This window comes from Eretmochelys imbricata, chromosome 11, assembly GCF_965152235.1.
Source record: "Eretmochelys imbricata isolate rEreImb1 chromosome 11, rEreImb1.hap1, whole genome shotgun sequence".
Taxonomy (NCBI): Eukaryota; Metazoa; Chordata; order Testudines; family Cheloniidae; genus Eretmochelys; species Eretmochelys imbricata.
Window position 1 is genome coordinate 49863685 of NC_135582.1, and position 19764 is coordinate 49883448.

The 19764-nt window shown below is 43.5% G+C and overlaps 1 protein-coding gene across 1 annotated transcript in view; it reads left to right on the forward strand.

The window, feature by feature from the left end:
• The first annotated feature begins 4498 nt into the window (after positions 1-4498).
• The window catches only part of ITGAV (integrin subunit alpha V), an 86512-nt gene continuing 71246 nt past the window's right edge, over positions 4499-19764 (forward strand). The window contains exons 1-2 of the mRNA XM_077829715.1: positions 4499-4811; positions 16495-16622. Of these exons, the coding sequence (XP_077685841.1) occupies positions 4657-4811; positions 16495-16622 (283 nt within the window). The 5' untranslated portion in view covers positions 4499-4656. The remainder of the gene's footprint in view (positions 4812-16494; positions 16623-19764) is intronic.

Genomic DNA, 19764 nt, shown 5'->3' on the forward strand with positions numbered 1-19764 from the left:
TTAGCAGTAATTCTCCATATTTATTAAATCCAAAATAGATTCAGAAACTTTCCCAAAGGTTACCATTATCTTGATCTTTCCTTTTTAGTCTACCATAATCTGTGCAATCTTTAGTTGACTTCAGACTGACTTAATTTATATTGTATATAACCAAAATAATATAATTATACTTTATCCAGAGATAAATACGTTAGGCCTTTTAAACTTAAGGTGACTTTCTCTGTTAGATTTTAATCTAGTGCTAGATGATGTCTCCATCTCCAATACTGATAATCAATGGGACCCTTACATAGTTTGTTCTTAGCTTGTGCCCTAAAGACTTCAGAGATCAATGCATTTGAGTTGTTGAGAACTATCTGGGAAAGAAAATAGAAGACTGATTTCATATTGGATAGAAAACAGGAAATTCTGATACTAATCCTAATATATGATTCATTACTGTGGTTGTGGATAAAAGATCATATTCCCCCTGTTTGTGAAAGGGTCTTAAGAGGGTTAGTTCTTACAGGAAAGGGAAGACAAATCTTGTTAGACTAGACAACCCTATTAAATATTAATACATTAATTTGATTAGATATGGATTAAGCCTTTTTATCAAAAGATAAATTATTAAAATTCCTCCATTGGAAAGGGATTTTGTTCAGGAACACTGGTGGATAGATTAATAGTAGTTCTTTTAAACAGCACTTTAAGAATTTAGCACTTTTAAGAATTATTTCGTATTGGATGTATTTTCCACTTGAAAAAAAAAAGAAGAGTCTAATTCTTATAGATGCTGATTGCCCTCCCAGAATCACAGGATACATTTTTAAAAGCGACTTCTAATGTTGGGTACCTCCCTTTTTTGAACCCCAACTTCAGGCATCTTGCACTTGATTTTCAGAGGTGGTGAGCACCCGCAGTTCCACTTAGTCAATTAACAGATTTTAAAGCCAAAAGGGAACACTATGATCACTCAGTCTGATCTCTTACAAAACACAGGCCACAGAATTTCAACAAGTGATTCCTTCATCAAGCTCAAGAACATTGTTTAGAAATACATCCAATCTTGACTTAAATACTTAAATATCGATCCCGGGGGTTGATTTATCGCATCTAGTATAAAAGCAATAAATCGACTGCTGAGCGCTCTCCTGTTGACTCTGGTACTCCACCAGAATGAGGAGTGCAAGCGGAGTTGACAGGAGAGTGTCAGCTGTCGACTTACTGTAGTGAAGACACCGCGATAAGTAGATCTAAGTACGTCGACTTCAGCTAAGCTATTCACATAGCTGAAGTTGCGTATCTTGGATTGACCCCCTGCAGTAGTGTACACAAGCCCTTAGTGATGAAGAATTCATCACATCCCTTGGCACATTGTTCCAATGATTACTTACTCTCACTGTTAAAAATATGTGCATTATTTCTAACGCCAGCTTCTAGGCATTGGATCTTATATCTTTGCTAGGTTAAAGAGCTCTCTACTAATAGAAATCTTCTCCCCATCTTCAGGTGTATTTCATACACTTATTTCCTTGCTGATTCCCTCTTTTTAAGAGGGATTCCCAGAACTCTGCATCTGACCTTAAATCAGAAATGTATCTATTAAGATATCTTAATATCTACCTACCTGGTATCTTTAATATATTGTGTGCAGCCTTTATTATTTGGTGTCATTGGTTTTGCTTTTACTTGGCTCAGACACAAGGTCCATCTAGTTCAGTACCTGTGTGCATCACCAACACTTTCGCTCCCCCCCTTCTCTGCCAGTGGTAAGTACCAGATGCTTTAAAGGAAGGTGCCCAAAACTCTGACAATTCTGGAACAACATGTTCATAGAGGAAGTTTATTCTGAATGCTGATTCAGATACTGTTTATTCAAATCTGTCTAAATTTAGAATTGATCCTGACCAATGGAAAATCTTGGCAAGTGACTGTAACAAGTGGCGCCATTGTCTCCATCAGGGTATTAAAGTCCATGACAGGAGCTGGCTCCTACAGCTTGAAAAGAGCCCATAGGAAGCAAGCAGCTCCTATCCAAGACATATACATTTGCAATAACTGCCAAAGATCAAGAAAATTTCAGATTGGCCTATTCAGTCACATGAGACATTGCAAACCACCTACATCATGGGCTGCAATTCCCATCATCTCTTGCAGACAAAAGGATGCCAACTTGTTAAGTAATGTAACTGTATTCCTATTTGGAGTCTGCAAAACTGTTGGCTGTGTGACAGTGAGTTCCACAGGTTAATTTTGCATTGCTTTTTATCAGTTTTCAATTTTCTTGTCTTGCTGTTTAATTCAATGTCTCCTTTGTTCAATATCAAGAGAAAAGCCAGAGTGAACACTCATTTTACCAAAAAGAAAAGGAGTACTTGTGGCACCTTAGAGACTAACCAATTTATTTGAGCATGAGCTTTCGTGAGCAGTTTCCACGGTATGCATCTGATGAAGTGAGCTGTAGCTCACGAAAGCTCATGCTCAAATAAATTGGTTAGTCTCTAAGGTGCCACAAGTACTCCTTTTCTTTTTGCGAATACAGACTAACACGGCTGTTACTCTGAAACCACTCATTTTACCTTGTCTATACCAGTCATCTTATGTATCCTTATCATTCCCCCTCTTATTTACCTCCTCTCTGAACTAAACAGCCCCAGCTTTTTCTGTCTCTCCTCCATTTGAAAGTCTCTCTCTGCCTCTAGGTATCTCCCTACCACGTTCATCTGTCTCTGAACCTCTTTTATTGCCAGTATTTTCTTTTTCAGCAAGGAACTGTAACCGAAGACAGTATTGCAGGTGAAGGTGTACAAGTGATTGATGTAATAGCATAACATTTTCAGTACTTTATCCCATTTTGTACGTAACCTAACATTTTATTTCGGAGTTTTGAACATTACTCTACATTGAGCGGAGGTTTCCATTGAGTGTCCCTAATGGGATCCAGGCCTTTTTTCCCTGAGGGAATAAAGTTAATTTTGAACCAATCACAGTGTACGGACAGTTCAAATTATGTCTTACAATGTTTATTACTTTGCTTGAATTTCATCTGCCATCATGTTGCCCATTCTCCTAGGTATTCTGAAGTTCCCCAGAATCTTCTCTTGCTTGGACTAATCTAAGTTTTATGCAGTCTCCAAAATGCGGTCCTCACTATTTAAACCTTTTCCTGAGATCACTGACAACTATATTAATAGATTCTAAGGCCAGAAGGGACTGATCACCTAATCTGACTTCCTGTGTAACACAGACCATACAACTTCCTCCCAAATAATACTGAGCAACCATGATCCCACCAAGAACTCTAGGGCACTCTACTATTAACCTTTTGCTATGCTGAAAACTGACCATTCATTCTGACACTTCTTTTGCCCCTGTAGCGAGACTGTAATACATGAAGGCACTTTCCCTCTCCTCCTTTTTTTCCTTAATAGCCTCTTGTGAGGGAATTCATCACAGGCTTTTTGAAAGTCCAAACATGTAACATCAACCATTTCTCCCTTATCTGTAGACTCAGATGTTTCTAAATAATGTCAAAGCACTTGACCTCATTAAAGATTAAGTGTATGACAAATTAAACTTTAAAAGTAAGAAATCTGATTTCTTAATCTGTGCCAAATATATTTTCTTTCGACCCTGAAAGTACTCAAAAATAGCCTTATAACTTTAGCAAACTTTCCAAAACATTCCACCTTTTGGATTAGAATAAATGTGTGAGAAAAAAGCCTTAATTATGATGATTTTGCATTTGTCCACAGAAACAAGATGAAATCCTGGCCTCACTGAAGTTAACCGGCGTTTTACCACTGACTTCAACAGAGCCATGATTTCACCCCGGGAGAATGAAGACACAGTCCCTGTTCCAAGGATCTTTTAAGGTACACTCTTTGGTTTTGTAGATTGTTTGACAAAAAAAAAAAAAAATCCCTTCTTCCCTCAGTTCTGATTTCAGGCTTTTGTACTGTCATCATTTCCCTTCTCCTCCAGTGGCAACTGACCGAGTAGGGGTGCCACCCGCCCACCTTCTCCCGGAATCCTCCCTTTTTTCGGAGGCAGCTGTCCTGGGAGGGTGCTCAGCACACGCTGCCGCTGTCTGGATTTCTGGGATCAGAAGCATCCTGGACGTCCCAAGTTTTTTTGCGCCTTAGACTGCCGACCTAAGTGTCCTACGCCACCTCCTGCCGCCCCGGGGCCTGGCGCTCACAGAGGGGCGCCCCAGGCCCGCCGCACGAGCAGCCCAGCAGGTGGCCCCGGCGGGCTCCCCTCCCTGGCCGGCGGGGGGCGGAGGGGGTGCGCGGAGCGAAGCGAGCACCCGCCCTCATGGCCGCCGCCGCCCCTGTCCCGTCCCCGCCTCGGCCGGACGCTCCTCCCTCCTGCCCCAGCGCCACAGGATGCGGCTCCCCCCGCCCCGGCGAGGGGCGGCGCGTTGGCCGCCGGGCAGAGGCGGAGCCTCGCCCGCCCCAGTGGCAGGGGAGAGTCGCTCGGCGAACACAACCGAAGAGGAAGCGAGCCGGCCGCGGAGCCCTGCGCCGCCCCGCGCCCCCGCCCCGCGCCTCGGTCCCTGCCGGCAGCGGGCACTGCCAGGCGTCCCTCCGCCCGCGGGATCCGCTTCGGGCTGCTGGGGCCGGCGGGCGCTCGGGCATCCGCTGGGCATCGCCAGGCGCCGGGGCACCGGCCATGGCTCGCCTCTGCCGCCTGCTGCTGCTCCTGGGCCGCTGGCTGGCGCTCGGCGGCGCCTTCAATCTGGACGTGGACCGCCCGGCTGTGTACTCCGGCTCGGAGGGGAGTTACTTCGGCTTCGCCGTGGATTTCTTCGCCCCGGACGCCTCCTCGTACGTATCTGGGGCGGGGGTCCGCACGCTGCTGGCGGGGTGTTGCAGCCTGGGTCCCCGTTGGCGTCTCCAGGGCCGCGTGAGTCCCCAGGGGGGCTGTGGCCCCTGGTGGTCGGGGGCTAGCAAGTGTGAACAATCCGGACGCGGGTAGGGAGCTCATAGGCGCCTATATAAGACAAAGCCCCGGCTATCGGGACTGCGCCTGTCAGATCCGGACATCTGGTCACCCTTGGAGGGCCGGGAGACTCGTGAAATGAACAAAGCCTCCAGTCCCGTCCTCTTCCCCTGGCCCCCGAAGCGGGCGAACATCCTGCTCTACTCTAGCTCGGCTCTCCAGACATTTGATTTCTTTCCTGGCCCTCTCCCCTCTCTCGTCCCCTCGCACTGTGGTTTTGAGATTGAAGAGATGCATCCCAAGCGTACAATGTTGAGGGTCGCTTTCTAAGAAAGAGTGAGGGCGTTGTGTGAGTGGCTTTTGGCTGTGGAAGTCATAACTGGGTGGCTGAAGGAAACTCTGTTTTTGAAACTCTGATCCATTATCACCAGTGGCAAAGAGCTTTGTCAGCCAGAAAAGTAATTCAGAAGTTCACACAATAATAAGAACGGAGCTAAAAGGAGGCTACCTAAGCATCTAAATTGCTACTGTAGCTTATATTTTGTTTGGGAGAAAATCAACCAAGTTCTCTGTATTAAGCCTTTCAGAAGAAAGCGGATGGCAGGCATTAGTGCTGCCCTGTTTGCTCTGAGGGGGATGGCTAAATGGCCTAACATTAAGGATTTAAATATATCCACACTCTGAGACAATAGGTTTAAATCCCAGGTGGATGGAATCATCCCTTCATTCTTCCAGGGTATACTGATCTAAAGCCCACTTGAAACAAAATGACTTCCACTGATTTCATTAGGCCCAAACATAATCTTGTGCAGTTCAATCTTGGCTTGGCTTTTGAATGAGAACATAAAAATTGTACTGCGTGGGCACTAAGGGCCATTTTTAAAAACAGATCCATCCTTTTATGTGTGCCTGCGTATGCTTTGTCTGCACAAACTGGGTATACAAAATGCTACTCCCTGCAAATATAGGACAGGTCACTTTTGTTTTAAAACTGGTGTGCAAAATATATAGTTCTTCATACTCATCAGAGTTACGGGCAGGGGAATAGATTATGTGCTTGGGCTGGAAAATTTTCTTAACAGTATTGCAAGACTGTCATAATCATGGTAAATATTATGTATGCAAATCTAGGCACGGATTTGTATTTGCGTTGTTGAGTACAATACACTGAGTATCCTGTTTTAAAAATCTGCCATAGTCACTCCCCTGGCAGGTAACAAAAATATAGGATTTTTTTCTGCTGATTTTATCAGTGTAATCAGAATATCTGTTTCCCACTCCAATCTTGTGTATGAAGCTGTTTGACTCCATTGATATAGCCCTTTGAAAAGGTGGAGGTATTTCAATGGTATATCTCTGAATTTTGAGAAGTATCTGAGGGTTCTAAAGGATCAAAAGTGCTGTAGAGATTTTGTTATTGTTCGTGTGCTCTTCTTGAAGGTGTGAGATTTGAGGATGTTGCGGTCCAATTTTAATTGGCACCTTTAAAATAAGGATTCAGAATGATGTAGTTGGTGATTCACAAAAGTGTTCCATAGTTCTTCTATCAACTCTCAAATTAGAGTATTATAATTAATTAATTAATCTATATATTTTAGGTGGGATACATGTTATAGTTCTCCCTTTTTGTGCCCTTCTCACCCCTCCAAAAATCAACTTTAGATGTAGAAGACTTGCATACATCTGACATATGGGGTGATTTTTCTACTTCTCTCTTGGTTTTAACAACTAGAATTTGTTTATAAAATTATATAAATATTGAGTAACACTTTTTGCAAAGTATCAGTCTTGTTTGCATTCTTTGTTCCTCCAGTTAAATAGAAGTCACCCTGCCTTAACTTGTAAAGGTTGCAACATTTTTTTGTGCTGTCTTCATTCTGCAAGTTTGATACTATTATCTTTGGTTGTATATCTTGAGTAACAATAGTAAATATGTAAACAAATGAGATACTCCTATTGTTTTCTGGCACTAAAGGTCTGATCCAACTCCCACTGAAGTCAATTATGGGGGATTTTCCCATTGATTTTAATGGGAGTCAGATTGACCTCTTAATGCCTTATTGTAAACGGTCTTGGTTTACTATAGGTTTCAGAGTAACAGCCGTGTTAGTCTGTATTCACAAAAAGAAAAGGAGTACTTGTGGCACCTTAGAGACTAACCAATTTATTTGAGCATAAGCTTTCGTGAGCTACAGCTCACTTCATCGGATGCATACTGTGGAAAATACAGAAGATGTTTTTATACACACCGACCATGAAAAAATGGGTGTTTATCACTACAAAAGATTTTCTCCAGCAGGAGAGTGGGGTGGGGGGAGAGAAAACCTTTTGTAATGATAAACACCCATTTTTTCATGGTCGGTGTGTATAAAAACATCTTCTGTATTTTCCACAGTATGCATCCGATGAAGTGAGCTGTAGCTCACGAAAGCTTATGCTCAAATAAATTGGTTAGTCTCTAAGGTGCCACAAGTACTCCTTTTCTTTTTGGTTTACTATAGTGTTTGTTTGCTTTTAACCCTTAGAGTACTGGCGTTTTCCAGATGACCAGCCAAATGAGAGAGACTGTTTTTGTTATGTTTTGTTTTTGAACAGTACCTGTTTAATTTTTTTATATCTTTATGCAGTCAAAATATGTATCTTGTGTGCTTACCCTACAAAATTAAGCCTCAATACTGCAGATTTACTATCTGTTTAACTTTAAGCATGTCCCATTCAATGAAATTATTCACTGTTAATGCCCTTAAAGTTAAGAACATGTATAACTCTGCAGGATCAAGGTTTTATGTGCTACCCTACATTTTATACAATGGACCGGTTCAGGTGTTTGCAGAATCATTAGCTGTATTGCATATTTCATAAATGTATATATTTGCTGCGAAAGAGACACACATTCTGAAATATCAACTTCATGATATTTACACCAGATTGCATACATACAAAGCAGTGATCATAATTAAGGCTGTATTTTAGTGTCGGGTATTTTTAGTAAAAGTCATGGATAGGTCACAGGCAGTAAACAAAAATTCACAGCCCTTGACCTGTCCTTGACTTTTACTAAAAATACCAGTGAATAAAACTTGGCGGGGAGCTTCCTTGGGCCCCTGCGGATGTTGGGGGAGGGCAGCCTGGCTGCTTGGCAGGGGGCTGCTCGGGGTCCCCACGGGCGCTGGGGTAGGGTGGCCTGGGCCGCCCACTGGCTCTGAGTAGGTTTGGGGTTCGGCCTGGGTCCCCCACTGGTGTTGGGAGGGGTCACGGGTGGCAGCACATGGCCTGGGACCGCCGCTGGTGCTGGGATGCATGGGCAGTGGCGTGCGGCCCGGTATCCCTGCTGGTGCTGGGGGCATGCGGGTGGTGGCATGCGGCCCGGGCCCCCTCCTGGTGCTGGGGGGTGGTTGGCAGGGCCGGCAGGCTCCCTACCTGGCTCCGTGCCTCCCCCTCCCAGAAGCAGCAGAGTTTGGGTGGGGCAGGGGGTTGGGGCATGGGATGGGGTGAGGCGGGCTCTGGGCAGCACTTACCTGGGGGTTTCCCCTGGAAGCGGTGACATCCCTGGAAGCTGTGACATCCCCCTCGCTCAGCTGCTAGACGGAGGACTGGCCAGGCAGCTCTGTGCGTTGCTCCACCCAGAGCGCTAGTCCTGGCCTATGGGAGCTGCGAAGTTTAACGTCCAGAAAATTTAACGTCAAGAATGGAAGGAAGCACAAGTTATAAACCTTAGTCCCCTCCAAAAAGCTGATTATAAATCTTGAAGCTTGTCCCTTGTGTACAAAATTTTCCTGTGTCACACATTGAACAGTTAGCCTTCTCTTTATCCCCACTGCATGCTTGTGGCTAAATAGCAAAACTCTCATTGACTTCAGTGGTGCAGGATCAGGTCCATGATTCTTCCTTTGTGGTACGCAGAAGCTTGACAATGTATGTAAAAACATAGCTTGCCCATTTGGTCCAACCACTGTATGTGAGAGAAAATAAGCAGTGAACAACAAACTGCATGGTATCTTCAGTGGACCATTGTGCAGAAATCCCAGAAAACTGTTTTTCATTATATTAGGAAAAGGCATTTAGTGACATCAACATTGGATCATGTTACAATAAAAGCTTTGTTATCTGGCATGTTGGGGGAATGGGGGCGGGGGGGAGGGGGGTTTGCTGGTCAGTCAAAAATTCCAGTTAACTAAGAAGGAGGGAGTTTGGGTGTGGGAGGGGGCTCAGGGCTGAGGGTGTTGGGGCACAGGAGGGGCCGCGGGGTGTCAGATTCTTGCAGCGCTCACCTCAGGTCGCCACTTGCAGGGAGCTGCATGTCCTCGCTGCTCCTAGGCAGAGGTGTGGCTAGGCGGCTGTGTGTGCTGCCTCTGCCCATGGGATGGGGGCAGTGCATGGAGCCCCTGTTGCTGTCCCTCCACCACTTCCGGGGAGCCACACTGAGCCAGGTAGGGAAGATCAGAAATGCTGGTTTATAGAGCTTTCTGGTTGGTAAAGTGCTGGATAACACAGCTTTTCCTGTATACGATTTCTGCCAAACTTGTGACATGGATCATTGATCTCGTAGCCTTTTTTATTGCTGCTACGTAGAATGTGTTTTTTGTTTTTTAGGGGGTCACCGACTCTTTACTTGACCTAGCTTTTTTAAGCTCCTCTTCATAAATTTATTAAGGCTGTAATGTGTTTATTTTTAACTTGCACATAATTTTTGCAGCATTTTTTGTTACTCGATAAAACTTTATTGTATGGAAAATAATTAATCTTCATTAATTCTGAACATATGCTGCAGAGTGCCTGGTGGCAATGAGAGCACCCACTTAGTTTTTATTGTAAACTGTGACACGACTCATAGGATCATTGTGACGTTGTGTCTGTCAATCATAAATGTACAGCAAGCACCACAAAATTAGTAGGTGCATTGCCAGTTTTATGATCGTAGATGTTCATCAAACATTGCACAATTCGTAACAGGTCCCCAAACTGCAGAGCCATGTAGAACACAGAACACCACAGTGTCTTACTGTGGCTCTCTGTTAAAGTGCTCTTCCAGAGCTTCCCTGATATAGCTCCTATATCTCCATGCTCAGTCAGCTCTTCTGATAGCCCCTGTGTCTGGCTATTCAAACTCAGCAGACAGCTGCTCTATCTCTGTCCTACATGCTGGCAACAACTCTTTCCCCTTTGCTTCACAGATACTATGCTGGTAGTTGAATCTGTCAGGGTGGTCGGTGGATGGCTTCGTAAGGCAGGGGAAAGCTGGGTCCCCCAGGATCACTGTTGGCATTTCAATGTTTCCAATAGCAGTCTGCCTGTTGGGAAAGAAAGTCCTTGCTTGCAGCTTTCAGAACAGCCCTCTGTTCTTAAAGATGTGAGCATCATGCACCTTCCCTGACCAGCCCACATTGATGTCTGTGAAGAATCCTCAGTGATCTACCAGTTCTTGCATAAAAGTAGCCCTTTCTGTTGATGTACTCTGTGGCAAGGCAGTCTGGTGCCAGAGTAGGGATATGTGTGCCCTCTATTGCCCCTGCAGTTTGGGAACCCTATTGCTGCAAATCCATCTTCTGGGCCCTGCAAGCTGCCAAGAGTCACAGCCCTGTGTACCAGGAGATGATTAATGGCCCTGCACACTTGTCTGACAACGGCTCCCCACAGTGGATTTTCCCACTCCAAAATGATTTTTCATTGACTGGTAGCAATCCAGCACTGCAAGTTTCCACAGTGTGAATGCCACTTGATTTTCCACTGTCAGTGCAGCTCTCACTCTGGTGTCCCTACACTGGAGGGCTGGGGGGGATCAGCACACAGATCCAGGAATGTGGCCTTGCGCATCCAAAAGTTCTGCAGCCACTGCTCATCATCCCCAGCCTACATAACAATGCCATCCCACCAGTCAGTGCTTGTTTCTCAGGCTTAGAACTGGCACTCCACCATTTGCAGCTGCTCTGTGAACACCACCAACAATCTTGAATTGGTTCTCACTATGTCCCACTGCAGTCTTTTCTCCAGAGAATCATCACGTTCTCCGTGGCTCTTCTTGAGGCTCTGCAGATATCAGAGTATCATGTGTCCCGTGGTTGCAATGCTCATGATGATAGTTCAGAGCTGTGCCGGCTCCATGCCTCCGTCAGAGATGACGGACTGTGACAAGTCCCTTGCAAGTTCATGGGATTTTCAAAATAGGAACAAAAATTATGGAATAGAGATGGCATTATGGGTTGGAGAAAGTTGCATGATGGGAACTTGACCCTGGAGGCACGACTAGTTTTGACCCCACCATGCATTGCTAAAACTTTCCAAAAGACAATGCACTGGTGGACAGTAGTGAGTTGCACACTGGGATACCTACCCGTGGTGCACTGCATATTGCATTGAAACAAGCACTCCTTTGTCTTGACTACATCAAGTACCTTTTTGTTTCATTTCTGACTGCCACCACCAGTCCTACTATCCCTGCATGAAAACCAGCAACATTAAAAATAGAATCTCATTGACTTCACTGGGCTTTGGATCAGGCCTTAAGTTTTTGGGATTCACTTGTAACATGACTAGCTGTTCAGGAATCATTCTGACTGATTTCAAAACAGTGAGCCAGATCCTCAGCTAGTATAACTTACGTAGCTCCCTTGACTATACTGATTTACCCCAACTGAAAATCTGGTGCACCCTTGCTTCACTTTGGTAAGTGCACTAAGAATTGCTTAAGTGACAGTTTAGAAAGCAGCTGCTGAAATGTAGAGAAGATTAAGAAACCTGGCTGTGTCTACACAGGGGATATTTTCTAACCAGTGTTGAAGTTGGTTAGCTAACTAATTTGCCAGCCTTACACTATTGCTATCCGAATCAGTTTCACTGAGTCAGTTTTAAGACTGACTCTGTTTAAACAAGCCATGCTATCCAAAGCTCTCTAAAACCAGGTCTCTGTTATGGCTCTCTCTGGTTTTAAAATCTATCTGAAAATATTCCTAGCATAGACAGGGGGATCCTATAACATAGTATGTTCTTACGAGTTTCTAGGGGTGAGATATACTGGGTGTGCTGTCTTTTCTCTTCCTTTTGCTAGAAGTATTCTTTTCTTATTTAACACGTTAATTTTGCTTGTATGTAAGGGCCAACCAACAAAGGGGTCCCATTGTGTTTGGCTCTGTACAAACACGGTGTAATAGACAGTCTCTGTCCTGAAGAGCTTACAATCTAAATAGACTAGACAGACACAGGGTGAGGGAGGGGGTAGAACACATAAGCGGAGCAAACAATGTGATGACAGCAAAGAACATGCTGGTTCCACAATTTTTCCCCTCCTTTAGTTAGGAGGGGATGAGGTAAATGGAAAGGGAAGAGAAGAGGGATGAAGGGTACAGAGCAGAGACCTGCAAGGATGAAGGGTCCTAGAGCTTGGGCTCCAGCCCAAGCCTGAATATCTACACCATGATTTTTAGCCCTTTAGCCTGAGCCCCACAAGCTAAAGTCAGCTGTCCTAGGCTAGCCGTGGCTATACCACAGGGCATACCCAGTGAGGACAGGGGAGAGCTGGAACAAACAGCCACTCAGCATAGGGCAGAAAAAGTCCACTCCAAAGTGTTGAAGGTTCTCTGAATATGGAGCCCACATGAGCAGATAAGGAGGGAGGCGATGTTTCCTGGGTCCTAGGGTCCTCATTGTGTTTGTATGGTCTCCTCTGCACAGTTCTGTGTCCAGGTGGTGTGGAAGGAGGGATTGCCCCAGTTTGCCCCATTTTACCTCCTCCCACCAGTGCAGCAGACCCTGCTTTGGCTGCTTCTGCCACTACTGGCTGGAGTCTCTGGCTCTGACAAATACATATTTGACATAAACAATAGGAAAGCAGAGCTGCTCAATGCCTACTTTCTATCAGTCTTCTCACAAAAATAATATGTGACCAGATGACTGGTGAAGTTACCATAGGCAGTAAAGGGGAAGGGATGCAGATCAGGATAAGTGAAGAACACATCAGAGATGTTCTGTCTAATTTGAATGAATTCAAGTCAGAGGGGCCTGATATTCACCTTTGGGTGCTGAAGGCATTAGGTGAAGAAATCTTGGCATCACTGGCAATAATATTTGCAAATTCATGGATGTCAGGAGAAATCCTGGAAGACTGGAGAAGGGCTAATGTAGTGCCCATCTTTAAAAAGGAGAAGCCGGGGAAGTATAGACCAGTCAGCATGACCTTGATACCTGGTAAGCTACTAGAGCAATGTATAAAACAGGGGTAATCACTTGCAGCCAACATGGGTTTACTAAAAACAAATCATGCCAAACCAGTTGGATATCCTTCTTTGACAGAGTAACTGGTTTGGTGGGTAGGGAGAATATTGTGGACCTAATATACTTGGACTTTAGCAAGGCTTTTGGCACAGTCCCACGTGACAGTCTGATAAGTAAGCTGGAGAAATGCATGCTCTGTGGAACTACCATTAAGTGGATACATAATTGGGTAGCAGCAAACAAAGAGTAACTATCAATGGAATGATGTCAGATTGGAGGGAGGTCTCAAGTGGGGTTCAACAGGGATCTGTTCTAGGTCTGGTGTTGTTATATTTATTAATGACCTGGTGTATGACTAGAGAGTATATTGATCAAATTTGCAAATGACACAAAGATGGCTGTGGGGAGGGTGTTTGAAAACACTTTGGAGGATAGGGCTAAAATTCAAAGGGATCTTGATAAATTGGAGAACTAGGCTATAGATGACAAAATGAAATTCAACAGACAAATGTAAGGTGCTACACTTAGGGACAGACACTAGAGGACAGCTTTACATGCAGTATCGTTCACAGTGAGCTCAGTTTTTGAAATCAAAACAGGAGTATGGCAGGGGTGTGTCATGTCTGCAATCTTCTTCAGCATTGCCATCGACTGGGTAATGCAGCGTACAACAGAACACATGCCAAGAGGCATTAAATGGACACTCTTCTCATCCCTTGAAGACCTGGACTTCACAGATGATGTCACTCTCCTATCACATACCCAACACCATATACAAGAAAAAACAATTCGACTCGACACATTCAGCCAGCAAATTGGACTGAAAATCAACTGCAGTTAGACAGCTATCATGACCTTTAATATTGCCTCACCATCACCAGTATGGATAGAGGATTATGTGCTCACCAATGTAGAAACATTCACGTACTTGGGCAGCACCATCAGCCAGGACGGTGGAAAAAGCCAGGACATCCGGTACAAAATCAGTAAAGCCAGAAACACCTTCAGGAGCTTAAATACAGTCTGGAAATCATCAAAATACAACACCAAAACCAACTGAAGATTTATAAGAGCAGTGTACTTTCAGCACTACTTTATAGTGCAGAATGCTGGGGAATGAGAAAGTATGACATGTCCAAACTGTCTTCATTCCGTACAACCTGCCTCAGAAAAATCCTCCATATCTTTTGGCCCAGAACAATCTCAAATCCAGATTTATTGACACAGTGCAGCCAAGAGGATCTGAGCATCATCATTGCCAGGAGGCACTGGAGATGGATCGGTCACATGCATCACCTGGAAACTGATTCCATCATCAGAGTAGCAATAAGATGGACACCTGAAGGCAAGTGAAAACGAAGCCGCCCAAAAACAACATGGCGAAGAGCTGTGGAAGCCGAGCTGAAAACCTAAGGCACAGCTGAGGAACCACTGAAAGACTTGCCAAAAACAAACAGGAATGGAGGAGCTTCATCGCTGCCCTAAATGCCAGAGGCGTAATGGGAACATGATGAGGACACTTAGGGAAGAAAACACAAATGCACAAATACAGAATGGGAGTTAACTGGCTGGGCGGCAGCACTGCTAAAAAGGCTCTGGGAGTTATGGTGGATCACAGCCTCAATAGTCAGCAATATGATGCAGTTGCAAAAAAAAAAAGCAAATGCAATTTTAGGTTGCATTAACAGAGGCATAGCATGTGAGTCATTCTATTTAGTGCCGGTTAGGTCTCAGCTGGAGTACTGTGTCCAGTTTTGGTCACCAATATTTAGAAAGGATGTAGAGAAACTGGAAAGGATCCAGAGGTGAGCGACAAAGATGATCAAAGGGATGGAATGCAACCATATGAGCAATGGCTGAAGGAACTGGGTATATTTAGTTTTGAAATGAGGAGATTAAGGGGGGACATGATAGTGGTCTTCAAACACTTAAAAGGCTGCCATAAAAAAGATGGAGAAAAGTTGCTCTCTTGCCACAGAGGGTAGGACAAGAGACAGTGGGTTCAGACTACAGCATAGCAGATTAAGATTAAATCTCAGGGAAAGACTTCCTAACTGTAAGGACAGTAGGACAATAGAACAGACTGCCTAGGGAGGTCATGGAAGCTCCTTCACTGGAGGTTTTCAAAAGGAGGCTAGATAACCATCTGTCTTGGATGGTTTTAGACACAACAAATCCTACATCTTTGCAGGGGTTAGACTAGATGCCCTTTGAGATCTTTTCTAACCCTATGGTTCTGTGATTCTGTTTTATTAAGCATTCCTCTCTGCATTGGTAGTAGCACTTTTACTCACTGTCTGCATTTTAAAAAGTATTTGAGGAAAATGGTCATCCGTGGCTTTAAAGGGGGGAACAGTGTCATAGTATTCAGTATAAAATGGAAATAATACAGTAGTGCTTCGTAATTCCCTCTTCTTATTATATATCCACACTGTGTTTCAGATTCAGACCCTAAAGAAAGTGCTGATTAGTCAAACATGGTTCACGGAATTGTCCAAGTTTCTGAAAGATGTAATAATCTTGAGTTGAATTGGTTTCTCTCTCTTTTTGTCACTCCCAATCTGAATATATATAAATAGATTTTTGCAATCTGCAAGTTCTCACAGCCTTATGTCACAGCAGCCACTGGGCAGAATGCAAATCTAAATACACATAAAGATTTTAAAAATTAGAATGGATGTGAGAGAGAAAAGGTTCGTTTTTGATGGGTTTCAATAAAGACTCAGTCATATGCCAAATATGCAAATGTGTGGTTGACATCAGCTTGGGTTCTTGGAGGGCCTAATTTTTTAAAAAAAAAAAGTTTTGCTACTACTAGGCTGACTTACCAGTAAGCATATTGTAAGATGAAAAATCCCAGATTTTTATCAAGGTTGGCCTTTGAGTATCTGCCTTGAATTGCTTTTAGGTATGAAATGAACTAGATGTGATGCCAGACTATTTTTTGTTTTTGTTTTTGTTTGTTTGTTAACCAGGGTACACTACATCCCTTTCTGTTATATACACACACACACACACGAGATTGAATAATGCAAGGAGGGAAGGACAGGCTGTCCAGCTAAAGGTCTGTTTGAAATCAGAATCCATCAGGAAATATTTTAAACATGAATCTCTATTTACACTTTCTCAGCTGTCTGGTTTTTAGTCAAAATTTTGTTTTAACTTGCATTTACACAGGATCCAAAACAGCCCCCCTAATCTAAACATCCCTGAAACTTGAAGTAGTTTGGATCCAAATTCTAAGTTTGTGTCTTAGAACCATGGTTACATAACCATTTAAAGCACTGTATAAGAGCTAAGAATTATTATTATTAATTAGTGACTGTGCTTTTGAACCTTCTGTTTTCTTTTTTACTTCAGGATATTTCTTCTGGTGGGCGCTCCAAAAGCGAACACTACACAACCTGACGTTGTAGAAGGAGGCCAGGTGCTCAAGTGTAACTGGAATTCCAACAAAAACTGCCAGCCAGTTATATTTGATTCCACAGGTAAAGTGTGATTTACTTGCTGTAAGTAGATGGACCTGGTAAGATTTCCTAAGCCAGGGGGCTTTCACAACAAAGTTTTTGGTAGCCTCAGAGTGACACACACTGACACTTTTTCCTAAAATACTTAATTAACTTTAGGAAAAACAAATAAATATGGACATGTACACATCCAAATCATTGTAATTTATTTATGTAGGTTTTTATTTGTGGACTCAGTAATAAGACTAATGGTGTGAAAAGCAATATTTTTGTATGCTCTTTAATATCACTTTTCATATTAAAGAACATACGAATAGTACTTTTCACAACGAGTATTATTTATCACGGCTTCCCAGGTGAAAAATGATACTTGTATGTTTATCACTTTTCTCAGCAAGCACCAGGACAAAATAAATCCTGGAGGGGGGAGGCAGGGAGGCCTGGAAGGATGGTTGTGGGGCTGGGAAAGGCAGTGGAGGCCCAGTGTGATTTTGGGGGGGTGTCCTGCAGGGCCGGAGCTAGGGGTCAGTGCCTGCTGCTGCCTGGTAAGAGCTGGGGGCTGTGCAGCTGAAGCCAGAGGTTGAAACCTGCTGCTGTGCGGCCAGGACGAGAGTCAACACCCAGGGCGGTCTCCTGCCCTGTGGCAGTGGGAGCCTGGGACCGGAGCCAGGGCTGGAGGGCACCCGAAGCCCTGCAACTAGGCTCCTGAAGTCCCGCTGCTGGAGCCTGCTGCCCAACCGTCCCCTGCTGCTGGAACCTGAAACCCACCCCCTCCGCAAGGTTGGTCAAGAACTCGCCTTGCTCCTGCAGCATTGTGCCCCACCTGTCTCCCAAGGCGGTGCAGGGCAGTGCATCCAGGAGCAACAGGGAGAAAGAGGGAGAGGCCAGTACTTGCCCAGGAGGCTGTCATGGCCACAAGAAAGGCCCCTGGTGGCCACATCTGAGAAGCGCTGTGCCTAAGCAATGTCTGACAGTGTGCGACCGTTCAGATTCAGATGAGGGGCTGTGGTCCCAGTTAGTTTGAATGCAAGTTCTCTTGGTTTGGTTCACTAGTCAGGGCTTATTCTTCTTTCTCATTGAGAATTTCAGTGTGTGCTAGAAGCTTATGTGATCATAAGTAATTCTTTATTAATTTGTTTTGCTTAACCTGATACAGCCCTGGTTATTAATTCATACTTTCTCTTTTGTATTCTGAAATATATAAGACATTACATGGTAAATACGGTCCTGACTTACATGTGTGCAACTCCCACTCAGGTTATTCATAAACCTCAAACTGAAACCCGTGGGTGTAAACTGAAACAAAAGCAAAGGTTTTCATGAACAGAAATCAATGGGGTTTTTACAACTCCAGTCATTTCACAATACTTACCTCACATCTTTGTCAGGATTTCTCAATAGGTATGCAATGAGAAATTAACCCATGTCAGCACTGTACTGAAATGGAAAACAATATTGGTGATGTATTATACTGTGCAATGTTATCGTTCCATTCAGTCTTCACGCTCTGTTACACTTAGTGATTTCCACCAGCTGTAGCAGGCTATGCGATAATCCACTGCACGTGTTCCTACACTTGAGCCAATGGGTATTGAATCCTTTTTCCCACAGCTTGTTTTAGGCCAGAATGTGGAAAAACCATTGCATGTCATGAGTGTGGATTAGCAAGACCTATATTAATGTGGCCTGAGGAAGTACTGGTGATTTAGATCATTAAAGGTCACCATCCATCCGTATGTCTGTCAGTACTATCTATGTACATGTATGCGCACGTGAGTTTTGGCTTGATAGGTTGTCATGCTTATTCAGAATTTGTAAATTATACTACAGTACAATGAAGATGCTACTCTTCTATTGCATTAATTTGTCAAGGTATCTCCCCAAAATCTCTGAAATCTGCATACGATACTGGAAATTGTTCTGTTTATTAATTTCTAAATAGTTGAAAGCTGTACTTGGCATAGTGTGTATAAAAGTTGTATCAAGATTTTGCTCTTTCTTCATTGAGAACAAACCATGTTGTTTTCGCTGTAAAATCTCAGTATACAGCTGTCAGTTTGTCAGACTGCTTAGGGCATAAAAGATGTGTACAATGATTATTTTCAAGTTACTAGGCTTTTTTCCGCTTCTGAACAGGGTAGGGTAAGAGTCATGAAATTGGGGGGTTGGATTTGACTGGAAAGTAGAGTTGGGGCACTAGCTTTACGTATCATAATGGTCTATCATATATTTGTTCTTCAAAATATTTCTTAACATGTATCTAGAAATAAGACTAATCTTTTTACCTTTATTTCACAATGCCCTAAAGCATGCTAAGTGCTTTACAGCACAAATACAACAAGGGTGAAATCCTGACGCCATCAAAGTCAATGGCAAAGCTCCCATTGACATCAGTGGAGCCAGGATTTCACCCCAGGTCCTTGCCTCAAAGAAACCTTTTCTCGTTTCCCTCATGTCCAAAGTTAGGTGGTAAAAGAGTGTAGGTTGTGGGAGGACAAAACTTAAATATGAACCCGTGGTTACCTAATTTAGTCCTGAAAGATTAGTATAAAACATATTTTAGGCAAATAAATCTTACAAACATACTCCTGATATCAGAAATATTCTCTGACTCTCACATAAGGGATGGACTAGTACTCAAAGCCGTATTCAGGCAACAAGACTTAAGAGCAGAACACCCGGAATCTGAATGTTTAACACAGCTGACACTTCTGATGTTACATGAGCTTTAGAAATTCAGATTCTCAGGTGTCCTGTGTTTTATATTCACTCCAAATCATTGATTATAACACTTCTGCAAACCACCCTGAACAGTCCTTTTGAATAGGGTAAGATTGGTTTTAGTATAGTTGAGGCTTGTCAATCAAGACAATGACCTCTATACAGATGTCTTTGTCGACCAGAATACTGCTCATGTACATCTCCTCATTGCAGCAATCTCTTTTGAAAATTTGGTATTCTGGATTAAGTCAGTAGTAGCCCTGCATAACCAAATTGCACATGTTTAGCAGTTCATGATTAACAAACTTTTTGTTGTGGGATCTCTTCCCCCCCCAACCCCCCCTTTAAATATCATCATTATTAGATGCTTTATAAATACCGAGAAATATAGGGGATATTTTGGTCATTAAACTTCTTTTTCACATTAAGCACTGCAGATAAA